The sequence below is a fragment of the Callospermophilus lateralis genome, chromosome 5, assembly GCF_048772815.1.
Source record: "Callospermophilus lateralis isolate mCalLat2 chromosome 5, mCalLat2.hap1, whole genome shotgun sequence".
Classification (NCBI taxonomy): domain Eukaryota; kingdom Metazoa; phylum Chordata; class Mammalia; order Rodentia; family Sciuridae; genus Callospermophilus; species Callospermophilus lateralis.
In genome coordinates, this window is record NC_135309.1 from 85,574,275 (window position 1) to 85,593,761 (window position 19,487).

The 19,487-nt window shown below is 35.6% G+C and overlaps 1 protein-coding gene across 1 annotated transcript in view; it reads left to right on the plus strand.

Moving 5' to 3' along the window:
• Positions 1-8,803: 8,803 nt before the first annotated feature.
• St8sia4 (ST8 alpha-N-acetyl-neuraminide alpha-2,8-sialyltransferase 4) overlaps positions 8,804-19,487 on the plus strand; it is a 95,117-nt gene continuing 84,433 nt past the window's right edge. Inside the window, exons 1-2 of the mRNA XM_076856973.2 lie at positions 8,804-9,234; positions 15,109-15,240. Of these exons, the coding sequence (XP_076713088.1) occupies positions 9,122-9,234; positions 15,109-15,240 (245 nt within the window). The 5' untranslated portion in view covers positions 8,804-9,121. The remainder of the gene's footprint in view (positions 9,235-15,108; positions 15,241-19,487) is intronic.

Below are 19,487 nucleotides of genomic sequence, written 5' to 3' on the forward strand. Positions count from 1 at the left end.
ATCTTGAAGTTCAGTATTCAAAGTTTTAGTTAATAAGGGGGCTTTGTTCAATTACTCTTTCAATTATTCACTTTAAAATAGTTGAGATTAGTATAAAAATAATCCATTAAACAGACATCATAAAGTTTTTACCCCCAAGTATTACTTAGCAATTACAAACTCAAATTGATGTAGGAACCAAGTAGATAAAAGCAATAAATAAAACTTCTGGAATTAGCAAAGTTATGTAGAAAGTAATATGACTCATCCATATTCCACTTCACCTAATACTGCTGTCAGAATAAGTGAATCTGATGTTAATCAGTCTTATGATGTTTTTGAAAGTAAACTTGGATTATTGCTGTATGCATATACGTGACTGCATGACCAATGTGATTCTGCAACCTGTACACTCAGAAAAATGAGAAATTATACCCCATCATATTCAAATGTATGATATGTCAAGATCATTGTACTGTCAGGTGTAGCTAATTAAAACAAATTTTAAAAAGAAAGAAAGTAAATTTGGAATACTAGCAATTACACATGTATGTGTTTATATGTATGCATGTGTATATTTTGTTTACACATGTATTCATTTACTTTTAATCTACTGTTCGGGAAAACATGTCTTCTGATAGCAATATTCATCATGAGTATACTAGCTAATAATGACCATGGCAATTTTTAGTGTCTTCCAATAATAAATACCAAAAAAATCATTAAAAATGTTATGTGGTTTATAAAATTCAATTTACAAACAATTATTTTATATAATAATATGTATATGAACTCTACATATTAAATGTAAAAATTGAAGCAACATGTTTCATATATTAATTGTATGATACAAGAATTAGATCTCAAAAGATATAAATTAACACAAATGAATTTTAGCCTTGAAAACTCTATCCATTTATTTCTTTTGCTTTGAATATGATGGATTAAAAAGTATAAAAAGAAGGTGGGTTTCACTAAAGAAATTAAGTTGGTGAATAAACTGGGCTATGTGAGAAAAGAAATATATTAAAAGAGGAAAAAGAATTAGGCCATACCAGAAACAAGCAAATTCTAGAAAGACCAAAACATGAAAGAAATTGCAGCCTTGAAAAATGTACTCCCTATTGTTAGTGACACAGAAAATCACCCAGTAAACAACCACTATTCAACAGAAAAACAGGAGGAACAAGTAGAGTTGTTGAGAGCCACAGCCGAAGGGGCCCCAGCAAACTTCCAGCTGCCAGCAAACTTCCAGCTGCCAGCTGATGATTGGCTCATAGCGGCCCCAGCAACTTCTAGCTGCCAACTGATTGGCTCCTCTGCGGTGATGCTCATTGGGCTGTTTCCCCGCCCTTTCAGACCATGGAGCTGCTCCTTGGGGGACTTTTTTTGGCTCCGCCCATGCGACCCAGCCAATGGGCCTCAAGAGCAGGAGGAGTGGGGGAGGTTGAGAGGCTTGTGGGAAGCCGGTGGTGGCAGTTGGGCTCTGAAGGTTTTCCTGAGGAGCTGTTTTGTTTGGTGTGTGTTGTTCTAAAAATAAAGTTCCTTTCTTTTGACAAGTGGCTCCTGAATTGTGCCCAGCCAGACTGCGGCATAGAGTGAAGACTGCTCTGTTCCTACCAGACTCTTCCCCTTATGATGTTTAGTCAGAACATAAAAAGATCTCAGTAGGTAATGAGGAAAGACTTCCCAAAACATGTGTGGAACAGCACATCTGTGTATTTTTAACATTTCGGGGCAGTGCAGTGGAAGATAATGAATAAAAACTAGGACTATAGAACTAAAGGTGATGAAGGTTTATAGGCAACTAAAATGTAGACATTGAATAACTAAAATGTATATTACAAACTGGGGTATAAATTATCAGCAATAGTTAAAAAGAGTCTCTTAAAGAACATTCCAAATGGATATTAGAATTTGAGGAATATTTAACCAATGGTACTTAAGGTACTTATGTCTACTATAAGGGCATTTACATTTAAATAGAAATAATAGGACTAAACTGCAAATAACAATATTTTAAGGGAAATGGGCCAAATAATAGGGGGAAATTGAGACTAGCAATGATACTATTTTTCTATTGTTTCCAAAATTATTCTAAGTTTAGGATTGTGTCTCCTGTGTAAAGTCAAGGCCAACCTTCTATTGAAAATTTATTACATTTGATACCTATAGATGAAAATGTAACAGAAGTCCAATAAATTCTCATAATGAAAAAATCTATTAATATTATATGATATTCATATGAGAAAAAATAAATTAACTTAGAAAAAAGTAGATAACTAAATTTTGTCTAGTAAAGGGTAAAAATAAAAATAAAATTGCCTGGGGTAAAAAGTAGAATTTTCTCATTATTATGATTCTTGCCTTTTCTGGTCATTCGACTTAGAGGTAAAAGGCCAATCATGAATAATCCTCACTAGGATAAGACCATCTATAAGAACTTCAACCTTCCCATTTTTGATGGGTAACTTTATGTATCAATTTACCATGGTAACATGCTATGTGGTCAAATACTAGTCTGGATATTTCCATGAAGGTATTATTTTTAGTGAAAATAAATTTTAAATCTGTAAATCTGGAATAAAGTATATCACCCTCCAAAATGTTGGTGGAAACTATCAAATCAGTTGAAAGCCTTAATTAAATATAGAATCAAATATCCCAAAGAAGACAAAATCCTGCTCACAAACAATGTTACATTTAAATTTTAATATCAAATATTTGCTATGCCCCTATCTGCCAGGCTACCCTCCAGATTTTGGAACTGCAACTTACACACTGTGTGTGTTTATTCCCTTAAAAAAATTCCTTATTTTCCTTCTATACAAATTTCTATTGATTTTTTTATTCTGTTTTTTTTTAAAAGAGAATTCTAGGAAACACACAATGTAACATTACTGAAACATTTAAACATATACATCATTATTATAAATGTCATCAGTACAAGTGGATAACAATTGAAATATAAAATTAAATCATTTATATTAGCTTGCAAAGCACTGATATGCTTAAAATGTATAAATCTAACTAGATATTTACAAAACCTACATGAGGTGAGGACAAAACTGTAATTAAAGAAATCAAAGATGAATTAAATGAAGAGATAGACATTTTTCAAGTACAGAAAGATTCAGGATTATCAAGATATTAGTTCTTCCCAACTTGATCTATAGGCTCATTGTAAGCTCAATCAAAATCCTAGCAAATCATTTTGTAGGTAAACAGTACATAGTTTATACAGAGTCAAAAGACCCTCAGAATTGTGAAAACAACGTAAAAAGAGAAAAAAATATTGGAGAAATGATGATACCCTAATTATAGACTTAATATAAAATATAAAAATAAGACAGTGAGGTATTGGTGACAGTACAGAAAAGTAGACCAATAAAGCAAAATATAGAACCCAAAAGTAAACTCATCTAAATATATTCAACATACCTTTGACAAAGGAGCAAAGTCACTACTACAAAGAAAAGACAGTATTTTCAACAAACAATGTTAGCACACTGGACATCCACAAGTAAAACAGAAAAAAAAGGGGAACAAAAAGCCACACAATGTCACACAAAATTGATCCTAGACCTAAATGTAAAATATGAAACAATACAATTTCTAGAAGACAAGAAAATTTGGATAACATTAGGATTGGATTTTGAATGCAACAATAAAGGCACAATCAATGAAAAATTAGTTGATTAGCTAGACTTCATTGAAATTAAATCTTTCGCTCTGTGAAGTAAATTGTTAGGGAATAGGAAGACAAACTACAAACTTGGAGAAAATATTTCCAAAAGGTGTATGTGATAAAGGAATACTACTGAAACCTTACAAAGTAATCTTAATTAACAGGAAGAATATGAAAAACTTCTTTAAAAACCTAAGGGAAAAAAAATTTCAGAACTACTTCTCCAAAGATGATCAGCATATGAAAGATGTTCAGATTTATATGTTATAGGTAAATTCAAATTAAAACAGCAATGACATAACACCACATGCATCACCAAAAGCCAAAACACTGACAATCCCAAATGCTGCCAAGGAAGTGGAGAAGCAAGAACTTTCATTTGTTGCCTGTGAAAATGTAATTTCACAGTCACTTTGGAAGGCACTTTGGTAGTTTCTTACAAAACTAAAATTATTTTTATATAATACAAGAATCATGTCTCTTGCTGTGTACTCAAATAAGTTGAAGGTTTTATGAACAAAAACAAAATTTTTAAAAATGTCTTTATTTTAATTAGGTATATATGACAGCAGAATGCATTATGATTCATTGTAATAGCTTTATTCATGACTGCTGAAATTTGGAAGCAACAAAGATGTCTTTCAGTAATTAAAGCTATATATAAACTGTGGTATGTCCATACAACGTACAGTGTTAAGAAAAAAATGAGTTTTTAAAAATCTATCGATTTATTTATTTATTTATTTCACCATGAGTAAATGACTAATTCAAAGCAACCAATCTGGACTCCAATAACACAGCACTCTGGAAATATCAAAACAATGGGCACAATAAAAAAAATTAGTGGTAGCCAGGGACTGGGGACACAGCACAAGGAATTATTATTATTATCAATAATTAATATATTACTAATATTATATTATTAATAAAACATATTAATGCATCCATTAATATGTTATTAATATATTATATTATTAATATGATATAATAATATTAATGATATGACAATATTATTGATAAATGCCCTTATTCATTTGTCAATCTGTAGAATGTACATCAAGAATGAAACCTAATGTAAACTGTAGAGTATGAGTGATAATAACATGTCAATCTAGATTAATTGATTGTAAAAAAAATAGTACTGCTGTGATGAAGAACGTTAATAGTGAGAGAAGCTCTGAGTGGGCAAGGCACTGGGATCTAGGGAAGGATTGCTATATTTTCTCCCCAATTTTTCTGTAAACTCGAAATGCTTTAAGAATCTATTCCAAATGCCATTGGTCATTCCACTTATGAGACTACAAGCATCTATGCAGTTCTTACCAGCTAAAGTTGAGGCCCAAATCAGCAATTAAAATATGAATTTCCATTAAGTTAAAGGAAAAAAATTAGCATCTTAAAGCCAACTGTCATTGCTTGCATTATTTATTCATAGGTTAATGTGTAATTGGAGAATTGTGCTGAATAAAGACAAATGCATTTCTTTATTGAAGAACTTACTGTCCAAAGACAGAATGGAAATTTAGAAAAAACTGTTTGCTCAGAGACATCAAAATGATCATTATAATACAATGAGATGATTTTACAAATCCTACCATGTGGACAATACTTCTTATTTAGAGTTGTTATACTCAATTACATGTTGAGATGAACCACACTGGCTTAATCGTTAGCTTATCTGCTTTTTTAAATTTGAAAATTGGGATGAACACATATTTCATCAATATGATGATGTTAAACATATGACATTATATTATATTCCAAATATTAAATTGTTTAAATATGGGAAGCAAATTTCTTGAATCTCAAGGAACCCTTAGTATTCTTCCCAAATTGTTTAACTCCATATAAAAAGTTCTATTCTTTATTTTTTCCCTACATTTTTATTGGTGCATTATAGTTGTACATATCAATGTGATTTATTGTTACATATTCATATATGCACACAATATAACAATATAATTTGGCCAATATCTCTCCTAGCACTTTCCCCCTCCCTTCCCACCTCCCACCCCTTTCTTCTGCTGATCTGCACTAATCTTTTTCTTTTTTCCTGTCTAGCTTTTCCATATAAGAGAAAACAAATTAACCTTGACCTTCTGAGTGTGACTTATTTTGCTTAATAGTCTTTAGTTCAACCATTTTCCTAAAAATGACATAATTTCTTTTTTCTTTGTGGCTAAATAAAACTTCATTTTGTATATATCCCACATTTTCTTTAGCCACTCATCTGTTAATGAGCACCTAGGCTGGTTTCATAGTTTGGCTACTATGAATTGTGCTGCTATAAACAGAGGTATGCATGTATCACTGTATTATGATGACTTTGATTCTTCAGGATGAAACTGAGGAGTGGTGTAGCTAGTCAAATTCAGAAACAAAATTGCAAAGATCATGCTGTCCCTTCTTGACATTTAAATTTGTTTCATGTATTCTCTTAACTAGTTCTTGGAGTTCTTTAGTTTTGCTGTTGGGTTTGTTTTGTTTTTCTATTTAGGCCAGGTAAATAGTTTCTCTCAATGTGATTTAAAGATAAATAGATGTATTAAACCTACTTTTCTCTTGAAAAAAAAAATTCTGTTTGGTTTTCCACTAGAGAAGACATTTCCTTTTTGGGGAGCTGCAGGATTGTTGCAGTCTGGCTGGGCACAAAATAACCCAGCCGCCAGGAGGCACTTGTAAGTTCAAACAGGAACTCCTTTATTTCCTGAACTCCCACAAAACGCCACCCAGGAGGCCCTTCCAGGAACACCACACACCAACCAGAACTCCCTCTATCAGAACTCCACCAACCAACGTGAACTCTCCAGGAATCCCCAAGAGAGCTCAACCTGAACTCAAAGGGAACTCCGTGAGAACTCAAAAGTATACACAGCTTAACTTAATTATCATCATCTTAATGGCTGCTGGTGTCACCTCTCAACCACTACTTCTGGCAAAATGCCAGGGGCCATTCCGACTTGGCTGTGACTCTCAACACAGGATATTAAGATCACACTGAAAACTTACGGCTCACCACTCTCCATTCCTACTTCATATTTCAAAAGTATGGAACTGCTTCAAAGTTCCCTAAGATACTAGCATCTTATTCCTGTCTGAAGTTATGCATACATTTCTTCTTCCCCTTGTAATGTTCTACCCTCTCTTCCTGGGTTACTTCTTAACTTTGAAATCTTCAGTCTGTGTCTCCTCCATCAGGAAGCTCACCTTCCTTATGCTGAAAACCTCTACTGTTTTTATGTGGGAGCTTCCCAGATAACAGGTATATATTTCAAATGACACTTCTAGTTCATGGTACCATATTGAAAATTATTTTAAAAGCTATACTCTTCCTAGTGAGTAAACTTCATGTCTGTCTGGTTAGAAGATACTCTTCCTTACTTTTTCTTTCTTTCTATTACTGTGTTCCCATGACCTCATATATTCCCTGACCCAAAGTAGTTGTTTAGGAAATATTGGATGAATTTAAAAATTAAATGATGGATATTGCTTCATCTCAATGAGAGAATTATATTTTATTTAAAATCCAAAATATATTTATTAAAAATCAAAATTTAACAGAGAATTTAATGTCCTAATCATGATTCCCCCTCCATCTTTCCAGTTCCCTTTAAGTTAAATAAGAACCTGGTTTATGCATGCAGTTTCTACTAGCTGAGGAGTCAGTGTAATAGAAATGCATTAATGCAAGCGGGATTTGCCTAGACATCAATAAACTCAAAAGGCTCCCTGTGGGCTACTTGTAGTGTCAATAAAGGCTAGTAATTACTTGCTCCTTTGAGCATTTTAGATCCAACCCCTTAGTTCATTCTACTGCACAGAAGCAGCTGTAACTCAGAGATTCTTAACTTCCTAAACCCTGGGTGGAGAATGGCAAGCACTGGCTGAAATTTCCTCAGGTTTTAAGAGTCCCCGGCCCCCATCTTACTCCTTCCACCTCACTGCCCTCCCCCACTTGCTAAGCAAGACCTCCACCATAGATCTATATCCCTAAGACGTGGGAATTTTAAATAAGGTGATGGTTATTGTTATTTCAAGCTGCCTGGGAAAGAGTAACTTAGAACATCCTCCCTTACCCCTTGCTGGTAAAGGAGTGGTGGTGGGCCTCACCATTTCCAGTCAGGGAAACATGTAAATTCTAATGACCAAGAATGACCTGCATCTGCCTGACAATACAATAGAATAAGGAAAATGCTAGGAAGGAGAACAGGGTGAAAACCAGAGATCAAATAAGTACCAGTGAGACCTTCAGAGAGGATCTTGCCCTTCCTTCTTTCCTTCCTAGCTTTCCTCTTTCCTGAGACTGTGAATGTGTTTGTAGGTATGCTGATTTTAAGACAGGTCCGTGGTAGCTACTTTTTGTCAGATTCCTGTTTCTCCGCAGTGAAGTTTAAGTGGTATTGGAGTTTCCTTGACTTCTTCGTGAGGAGTTTCCCAATGACAATGGGAGAGTCACATAAATATCTATAAAGTTTCTAATGACAGCTCAGTTATCACTTGTTTCTTGAAGATCTTGAACCAGGGTCTTCGTCCACCACTTATTCTGAGTGAGCTAATTGAGTCGTTTGTATTTGTGATTTCTACATCGAGCTGTGCATGGAATAATAAGCGTCCGTCCTCCTCGTTCCTCTTTACTGCTCGGTTTCACACTACCTCAAAGGGCGTGTATTGCCAGTGCAAGTGTGTATGTTTAGCAAAGACGCTTGGAAGAAGCTATCCCTCTGGCAAATTCCCCCTGCCCCCCGCCCAGCTCTATTCACAGCATTCCTGGGCGGGACGCTTTCCTAATCTGTTCTCTGTAAAGGTGCTCTCTCCATGTAAATGCCAACACACTAGCTTCCGGGTCCAGAGAGCTGACGCTTCGGTGTCCTAGGATATAGTACGCGTATGTCTGTGTGTGTGTGTGTGTGTGTGTGTGTGTGTGTGTGTGTGTGTACGAGAGCGCGCGCGCAGACGACCGTGAGCTTCCTCTCCAGGCACAGTGCAGACAGAGCCCGCGACATTACTATCCAAGCAGCCTCCAGCAACGCGAGGCAACTGCAGCCTCCGCCCACTCAGCCCAGTGATTGGCTGGTTTTGCTCATCATTTCCCTGCTAGCAAGAGGGAAGGGCCAGTGACGCCCCCGAACCCAGCTGCAGAAGCGGCGGCCACCTCCAATGCACAAGGTGTCACATCTGAAAAGAAACCTGAGCCCCAGGGAGGCGGGCGCGGAGCGACCCAGGCCGGGCTGGCGCTAACCGCTCGGGAGGGCTCCTGGCAGCGCTGGAGGACCAGAGGCAGCTCCGTTGCAGAGGACCTTAGCGACCTGATCCTAGGATCCCGGCTCCACGCTCTCCTCGCATTTTTCAGACCCCCCCCCCCCCCAACCACCGGTCTAATTCTCCAAAACGGAGCCTTTATATCGAGAGAAGGTGCGGGAGCTGGGGCAACCAGGACTTTCGCGGGCACCCAAGATGCGCTCCATTAGGAAGAGGTGGACAATCTGCACTATAAGTCTGCTCCTGATCTTTTATAAGACAAAAGAAATAGCAAGAACTGAGGAGCACCAGGAGACGCAACTCATTGGGTAAATTCAAAGCTTCATTTCAGGATATGACTCAAAGTCAAGCCATAAATGAAATGTGCATAGAGTGATGTTTGTGATACTGTGAGTATTTGAGCTTGTGTGTGGCTTGTCTTGTGATTTAAATAACAAAGGCTGTTGTTGAGGTGTGTGTGTGCTTCCCTAGGCTGTTCCCAGTAGGAGTTCAACTTGCGCTGTGTGGTAGTGACAATTGTTATCCTTGCCGGTTGTTCGCACGCCAAAGGAGAAGTCACTGCAGAAGTGTCAACAAAGAACGTGCCCTTGTCCTTTTAATCCGTGGGCAAAACTCAAGCGAGATATCTTTATTCACCAAACGGTTGCCCTTCCTTCTTTCTCTGCCCTGTAAATCTAGGGAGATACTAGAGAAAGCTGGTTTCCTGAAAAGATGAAGTTTAAAGCCCACTAAGGAGGAAATCCGACTTTTCTTTTTTCCTTTTTCTTTTTCTTTTCTTTCTTTCTTTCTTTCTTTCTTTTTTTTTTTTTTTACATTGGACAGATTTGTGCATTTTAATTTGAATTAGTAAATCCAGCACCACCACATAAAACGCATAAGCGTCCTGGATAGAGTTTTAGAAGGAAACTGGGTACTTCATCTTAACAGGCAATATTTCTGTTATTTCTTTAGTTTGTCTAATTGAGTTCAGAATCTCCCCACCCCATTAAGTTCTCTAAATATCACACTTCCTTCCTCCCTCCTTCTGGGCTCTGTGCCTTTGAAGTTAACCCAGGGGGTGGTGCAACTTTGTGTTGGGGACATAGCTTGGAAGCGATTTTCTGAGGATGTGAACCTGGTTGTCAACTCTGTTCAAAGTCTTGTTTCGGAAATCCTCCCTAGTCCGGAGGCGTCCACTGTGGGAAACTCTACTCTAGCAGAGATTCCCTTCTGGTTTTTGTTTTCTCTGGCACTATTGAAACCAAGAGTGAGAACTTGCCTCTGTGTATGTGTGTGTGTGTGTGTGTGTGTGTGTGTGTGTGTGTTGTATAGCACTGCCAAAATATACTTTTAAACTTCATACAGCCCATTTAATATTCCTGTTCCTCCCTAACTAATGAGCATTTAAGTGCAAAACGCACATTTATCCTTACAGAAGGAATTGCTATTCTATAAAGACCAGGATAACAGTAGTACAGCCAAGAGAGACTGGAAAAAAAGAAAAGCAAATAAAGAATGGGCTAAATGGTTGTTATACATCAACAAATCTGTTCAGGATCTGTTCATTCGGGGAAATAAATAAATAAATAAATAAATAAAAGAACCCTCTGAGATCGTTTACACAGGAGTGGGTGGTTTGAAAATTCAGTCATGACAGTTGTCAGAAAGGAGGACTTTGGTGTCTTAGGACTGGGCGGCAGGGTGAGCAATCTCTGGTGACCTGCGCTTGCCAGGCAGACAAAGAGGTCTTTAGCAAGGTGGTGATCCCGCGCGTGGGGGCTCTCATAATAGGCGGAGGCTGGAGTGTGAAGGTCGAGGCTCTTTGTTCCTTTCCACGTTGGTGGGCTCTGAAGATAAGTCTGTGTGGAGACAAAGCGGCCAAGCCCAGCAAGGACTCTGAGGGTTTGGGACCTTGGATGGCAACCCAGGAGAGCAGGAGTGGGAGGGGTGGATGTAGGAAGGGGGGCGCCAGATCCTAGGGAAGCATCCTTTCTGAGCCGCCCTAAACTGCAGGCGGGAAGAAGGAGCGCGCTATCAGTCCTTTTAGGGGAATTGACAGACCCATTACAGTTCATATGACACAGGAGACGTTTCTTCTGTGGCCCTTTACTGGATGCCGAGGGCAGTGGACGCAGCCCTGGGCACTGAGGAAGAAGAGGCGGGCACCGGCGCAGCGGTTGGGCTAGCGGGACTGAGCTCTTCTCCGCACCCTTTCCAAGCAGAGCTGAGGGTCAGTTCTTTGAGAAGGCATGGGGCGGGCACTTGAGTTAACCAAACAGGAAGAGGGGTGCGCATTGGATCTATCCCCAGTGAGCTAGCAGCCAGGGTAGGAGAAGGAACGAGAAAACGGGGGAAATCTGTTTTTGCAGGGATCAGACTCCTTTCGTTTAAAACAACAACAAAAAAATCACTTTCAGTGCTTGGTGGCAACCCAGTTGTTCCTCCTTAATTAAAACCTGCAATTTTAGTCCCTCGGGGCAAGGCAAAAAGCTGGCCGCAGGCGTCACTCTCATACTGCTGCCTCTAAGTGTCCGGGCTGCTGTGCAGCCTCAAGTTCCTGCCCCAGACATTGCTCTGAGCAATTCCAGAAAGGTAGTTAGTGTCCCTGAGCGCCCATTGCCTTTTCCCCAGAATGAAACATTCAGTAGAAAAGCTCGTGATGCAAACTCGTGGTTTTCTTTCAAATCCCAAAGAGTGCTTCTGGTAGCGGAGTTGACTCATCAGACTATCTAATAATGTCATTGACTCTTTCTACTCAAGCCTTGAGGGAGGCCGGGCTTTATTTTATTTGATTTTTTTTTTTTTTTAAATGAGTTTAAACTAAACTGGATGTTGGTGCCAAAAGCTCAGATCAGTACTTAATTTCAAAGTGAAGTAACAGTCAGTTTCTGGCCTTTGGGGGGCACTGCATCCCTTGCAGGTGGGCAGTAGTTGCAGTTACAGGACTCCCATAGCCCTTTAATATTACAACATTCCACCAAATATATATTTAGGTTTCCTGCTACCATTCCCCCGCCCCACCACCCACAGGCAAGCATCTATTCGACCCCTTTCCTCTTTTAACGGAGTCCCAACTAGAGATAATGGAGCATTACTCTCCTTGAGCAGTCATTCTCTGCAGAGGGAAAAAGAAGACCAGCACAACTTTTCGATTAAACATCTACGTTTTCATACGTCCAAAGGAACACTAGGAGTATGTTTTTAATAAGGAATTATTCTAGAATAGGTCAAGTGATAAAAGAACTTATGTGATTAACTCAAAGAATTGCAAAGAACTTATGTGATTGTTATAACTTACTAAAGTTTAAGTCAAAAGGCATTGGTTATATTAGTATTCTAGTCTTGACAGGCTTCTACCCCGCCCCCGCCCCCACACACCTTAATGGCACTGAAAGTTGCGGGGTAATATGACTCCCACAGGTAAAATACATGATATGTTCATTTAATGTGACAAAAACTGTAACAAACTTTAATGTGATATAGGTGTTTGATTGTTATACTTAAAACTTGCTACACATTATTTTCCTGGTTGACCACAAATGACACTTTAACTTATATTTCTTATCTGGAGATTTTCTTTATAATAGGCTTATTACTGAGGTTATATTACTAAGTCATCAAACATATTGTGAAATTGGTGATAAAATTGATGGTGAAGACAAGTATTCAGAGTATTACTATTGTCAGCCAAGGTAGTTTCAATTTATTCTAGGGTAGAATATACTCTTGTAAATTAGGAATTCCAGAATTTGCACTTACTTCACATGTTACATTTGCAATTCTGCCAAAACCCATAAGCAAAATGTTAAAGTAGAACATCTCATCTTTATTTTCAGTTGTTTGGTACCTATGTAATAAATAAAAACCCCAAATTGCCTGCTGTTTGTGTTCAACCTTAGTTTGATGTGAGTTCTTTTCTTTTAAATGACTTTTAAAACTTTAAATTAGGGAGGAAGTTTAGCCTAGCCCTAAGGGATAATATTCATTTCGAAACCAAATTATGAAGAGTTTCATCAGCTTGAATGTAGGGCTTTGGGGATCAAGTTTCCAGAAAAGAATTAAATCATATTTGTTATGAACTGCAGAATGAAAATGGATAAATTGTGGTGAAGCCTGGAAATTCATATCAAAAGAGAAAAAAAATATTTTAGATCCTAGGTAACAAAATAATGATTAGTTTCATCTTAGAGATGACTGTCTTCCTGGGTTTTTCTCAGTTATAAGCAAGAATAATGTATAATATATTGCTTTATGAGTGATTTATCTGATGTGTTTTCTATTTTGCCTTTAAAAGCACATATTAAATATTTTGGTAGATAGTCCTATGCAAAACATGTTTGTGGTGCAGCTGTTCAAAAGTCATGTCCAATCTGGAATACGAAATAAGCAGTGGGTGGTGACATCCTTCATGCCTTACATTCACAGGAAGGAAGTCTTTTCTAAGACAGAATGCTACCAAGGCCACATGTGAAAAATCTCTTGGGACTTATTGAACTTTATACACAAAAAATTTGCCCTAGAATCTCAGACTACACTGAGCTTGGCCATCTCCCACATGAATTCTGTTGACTATAAGGGAAAAGTGTCACTACTTGTAGATAATCCCATTCAAATTTCTTTCCCAGTCATTAACATCTGATGTTTGGCCTATCATCAGTTAAATATACACAATTCAAACAGAGCAAGATGGTAACATTTTATTCATATACAACTAATCTAAACTTTTAAAATTGCTCCTGAAATTTTGGTGGTCCTGAAAAGGGTCCATGTAAGTACCTCCTAACAATCATTGTACAGATAAAAATGCATCCACATGTCAATGCAACAGTCTCCTATAGATGTAAAACAGTGCAACCATGTGTATCTGTACTTCTATGAAGATAAGTTAGTATCAGAAATAATTATTATAATCATAGCAAACTATGTAGCATTATTCTTCTTGAGCAGTCATTCTCTGCAGAGGGCAACTAAGAAAGATGATACTGACAGGGTAATTGTTAATGAGGAAGATTGGAAAGATCCCTCCTTCCACACACAAAAAAATGATAATTTATGCTTATGCTCTTAAAGGCACATCTTCAAAAATGTAAAAGTTAACTTCTGTACATGTTCACATTATCATCTACATGCAATTATTATCATTAAACATGCAATATGAAAACTGACTTCTGGGCCACGGAGTAGTGAAGAAAACACTCTTGTTTCCTTGCATCCTAAATGACCTCTGTAAAATGATTATTATTAGCCATGCTCAGGCATGCAAATGTATCATTTTCATCAGTAGGAGAGTTTAAATATTAATTTTTATAGAGTTCCAAATTTCACAAGGAGTGGCTTCATCTGATGCTTTGAGATGCTTCAAATTTAAACTACATGTTTAAAAAAGAATGCAAACCAAAATACCAAACTATCAGCATCCAATTATGGAATTCATCCAACAGCTGTTACACAAGCAATGTTTCCATTGATAGTAGGAGAGGATTGCCTACATAATAAACACAAATTTAGACTTTGTGATTGAACAAATAGTCATGTTACTTTTTAACTATGCTTTTGAGATTCTAAGAAATTTTAAAAGTGATATGTAAATAAATAAATTTACATCCTGAGTTGGCTATGTCTTTTTTTATGTTCCATAATAATTGGCTTTTTCTCTGAATCTGATACATATATAAAGTGCCAAGAGAATAGCATATTGAAAAATGAGTTGTTTAGCTATGTCTAAATGATATAACTGATAACAGAGCTGTCTCTAGCCATCATCATTACCACCAGATAATCAACACACCATGCCCCATGTGATACTAGCTGACAATACTGATTGAAAGGAGATAGTTTTTTTTTTTTTGACACAGCAGAAATTATCAAAAGTTATACTTACTGATGGGTTTCTTCCTATTACAATCCCTGTCTTTCAACCATTATCTACAATCAGGAAATTATCTTATTGTTGAGAAAATATTTTGATACCAATTTTTAAAATTAGCATTTCAATAATGCTTTATAAATTACTTTTTAATACAGAGAACCACTTGTTTCTCACAGTTATTCTTGTAACATCTTTCATCATGCTTATATTTTCCTTCTAAACTGCAGAAAAAATTATATCTAATTTTTCACCACTATGATTAATCAAATTAGGTATTGTGCGTCTTAGACAAAATTCTAACTTTCATAAAACTGTCATTTTTGTTTTGTTTCAGGGATGGTGAATTGTGTTTGAGCCGATCACTTGTGAATAGTTCTGATAAAATCATTCGAAAGGCTGGAACGACAATCTTCCAGCACTCTGTGGAAGGTTGGAAAATCAATTCCTCTTTGGTCCTGGAGATAAGGTGAGTTTCTTTAATAAGGCACAATTTCACATCATGTTCTCAAATAGGTTGGGCTTGCAAACTAATATGAACACTTGATTTATAGTGTAAGTATGACTACTTTAACAAAAGAGTGATACAGCTATATTTAATGCTGTTCATTGAAGAACTTTAAACCATAAAATAAAATAATTAAATAGTCAAAAATTTAAAGGTAAATATGTAAGTTTCAAATATATATGTCTTTATATTAATGGAACAAAATAGTCAATAAGGTACAAGTACTTAATATGCTTAGTTACTGAGGGTGGACATATATTTTGAGAAAACTGATCTCTATTTAGACCTCATTTGATCCTGTGTTTTCTCATCAAGATGAAAATAGAGACTACTCAACTCCTATTTTGGTGATCATTAAAAATAGATCTGACTTTATCTTTTTAAATAGTTACATCTGTATGAGTATAAAATGGATAAAAACCAGAAAATAAACTTCTAGATTCTGTTTTATTTTTTATAATACATGGTATTTTAGCCAAAATGCACTTGAAATCAAGCTTAGTGCCTACATGTATCCATTAAGTTATTTTCTTCCATTATAATCCTGTTACTAGTAAGAAATCTCCTAATTATGGATATTACTTCTCTTTATCTTTTCATTACATTTCTGTTAGATGAAGTCTAAATTAGAGTATTTCAGTAAATCATAACTCTAAAATTTCCAAAGAATACATCCTTTACATAATAAAACCACTGATTTTTTCTAGTATCAAATGTTTATTACACAATGCCTGAATATTAATGCAAATACTTTGTAAGTGTAGCTTCTTCATTAGAAGAAAATGGGTTGGTTTATCTACCCAGGTTTCTGCCTACTCACTTCTTGGTTCCTAACTACACACAAGGTGGACCATAAACAATGTTAGGGGAGAGTCTATTACAACTATCTTGAGAGTATGTATAGTCATTCATAGAATGCATTTCAGCAAAGACACTCACTGTAAGTTGAAATATACTTGAAAGATGTCTGGAAGTTTAAGAAATGATGGCAGGGAAATGCAGAAAAAAGTTAGGGTACTTTGTATTAAAGGTTTGGAAGTGACTGGAAAGGAAATAGGAATCAATCTACAGTACTGCCCAGTGATATAAGTTTGGTTGCTTTTAGTTTATGGGGAGCTTTGTATATTTTCTTGATCTACTATAAAATGAGGAGATGTGTAGAGACTAATGACTTTATTAATTGGTGCCCCCTGGTGAGATCATGACTTTTAAGGACAATTTGTTTTCACTTGGATAGGGAAAATAATTTCAAGCCAATATTAAAGATCAAGAGATTCCAAGCACCCGCATTCTTCCTGAGAGCTGTTTTGTTGAAGTGGTGAGGAACAGGATGTCTACAGCTTGACATATTTATGTCCTTGGCTCTGTTCTCTCATGATCCCTGCATACTGTTTTCCTTTCTGCCTCAGACCGCCAGATCCTATTTGAATTTAGATACTCTGCAAGAAGTGAGATAATTATGAGAAATTTGGTAGCAGAAGACCATAAGACCAGATATAATTAAAAAGATTCATATTTCTTGGAGGCACATTGGAAAAAAACATAAATATGGTTAAATAAAAAGGAAGAAAATTGATTGATGAATAAGCATATCTGGAAAGAGAACTTTCATTGAATGATTTGGCAAGAAGAAAGCCAACTAGGTTAGACTCTACAAATCAGGTAGAGCAAAATAGTGAAAGAAAGTTAAGTAAAATAAGAAAATTATAATAGTTTAATTAACATATACAGCCAAGCTAAATAATGTTGGGTAAATTAAAATCTAGCAAGTGAATTAAAGAGTTGACACTGGTTTGATTAGTATATTCAGCTATTCCTTCCAAATATCTATAAAAAGTGAATCTTATAAATGTTCATATGACACTATAGATTTTGTTCTTATTAAGATATTCAAGGTAAAGGTGTTAAACATAAACTGACCTAAGAATTACACTTATTGCAACTTTACAAATTCATGAGAGTTACATTTATATTTTTGAGTTGCGTTAGATGTTGTGAATGCATCTGTGAACTTTGTACTGAGAGATGATTTATTTGATTATATCCAATTCTTGTGGTTTGACTTTTTTCATATTTTTCTCAATTTTATATATCAAATAAATTCTAAAGAAATACAAATGCCAAATATAGATATATAGAAATGTATGAGTTTAGTTAATTATGAGAAGAGCTTAGGACTTCAACAATTTATAGAATATTTTAAATTCTTAGTATAATATATATCAAGTTTTCCAAACAAGTGAGACATATGGGTTAACTAAACATGATAGCAAATTTATATTTGCTTACCTGTCAAGAATAATTTGGTAGTGCATGCATATATTTGCTTTAGGAAAAGGATTATACCATCTTTTTCCTAGTTTTCAAATTGAGTCATCTGTATAGTTAATTGTAGGTCATGAAGCTTATTAGTAACAAAGTAAAGACCCAAATTTTATCTTGTCTGACAGGTTCATATTGAACCAGTCTTGTTATAAAACAAATTTCTAGGAAGTTTATGTTTTGGTACTAAAAATATGAACAATTAGCATGCATATTTATGGACAACATCATGGCACTTTTTGTGCTGAAATAATAGAATTTACTGTCTAGTGTATAAATTAAATGAAAATGCTTTTCTTCAACGTTTTGGGGACAATTATGCATTTTATTTGGTTGTAATTGTTTAGAATCTTTCTTTTGATACTGGATTATCTTCCCTATAACACCTAGACCTTAAGTTCAGAAGTATCAACTATTTAGAGAATGTTCTTTTAGACCTCTGAGACAAATTTTCTTGTAGAAATAATCCTTTGAAAAAATGTGTGTTCTAATTATTTTTGTAGGCATAATAAACCATTAATCCTTTTTTAAAGTTTTTTTTTTTTTTTCTTTTTACTGAACTGTTGCATTACCGATTGAATTCATTTAGTGATTTTTATTTGGGGGGCTGGTATGCATGGAGTCACTGGCTAGAGTATACAAAAACTGATTCTTGATATATGTATTTTGATATATAATATATATTATTTTCAACTCGTGATGTGTTCCATCTGAAAGTTTTGTCACAAAATACTTTCTGATGGGGTTTATGCCATTTATTCTAAATTTTAGATGCTAGAGCATGCATGGTTGTTGACAAGAAACCTACAGAAAAAAAAAAATGGCATCTGGTGATAGGTTAGCTATATTTAACATTTCACAAGTGAAAACAAGGTTTAGTAAATTAATGCTCCAGAACTCTGCAGCTGCTATTTCAATGATGGGTGATGCTGAAAGGGAAGTTCTAGTTGAAAATTCAGTTGAAAAGTTTCAGTATAGAATCTATTCCTGTCAGTTTAACAGTCTAAACCAACCGTTCATCTTAAGCCAACATTGCCTAAGGAAAGACAGTTTTTATGACTAAGATTTTTAGTTCCACTGAAAGTGAAACATGGTTTCAGATTTTGTTCAGTTATCTTTAACATTAAAACAGTTGCTGAATCTAGATGTTTACTTATCTAAAGAGGTTTCAAAAGTTTCATAAGGATCACCAAATGACCACAGAAGACCTAAGAGGAATCTCCTGTTGTTTTGTGAAGGCCTCCACAGAAAGCACAACCCATGCTTTGAATACCTGATAGTAACTTGACCACATATTAGGAAAACTTGTACTGGTACAGCCTATTAAACATTTTCTTTTTTTCTTTTTTATTTTTGATTCATGTTTCTTTAATGCTCAGATGTTAATTGAGTTTTCTTTTTTCTTTGCTCTGAAGTAATTTTGTTTACCCTGCTGTTAAACTCATATCAATTTTGTCTGAACAAAAGCATATTTATCTCCTTGGTGATACTTAGAGTGCTGCTTCATTTACCTTAATACAAGAACTTTTAATGCTTCCAATGACATTTAGCTAATATATGTAAATACAAGTTTTATTTATTTATTTTTATTTGTCTTTTTTCTCCTCACATATTTATAGTCTGAACAACAACTAGACTTAGCAAATCCACAGAGCTTGTTATGGTCCATTGCATCTGTAATCTAAAAAAAATGCCTTCAGCCTGCTACAGTGAAGAAATAAACTAACCTCTCCTGTTTCTGAAGAGTATTACTCACTCCTAGTGATTACTTTAGTCTTTCATACAGTTATATCAGGAATCTATATCATTTTTTTTCTCTGCAATTGCTTAAAGCCCTAAAATTAAAATTAAAAGTTAAAAAGTGTGGGTCAGTATAAGAACAAGCT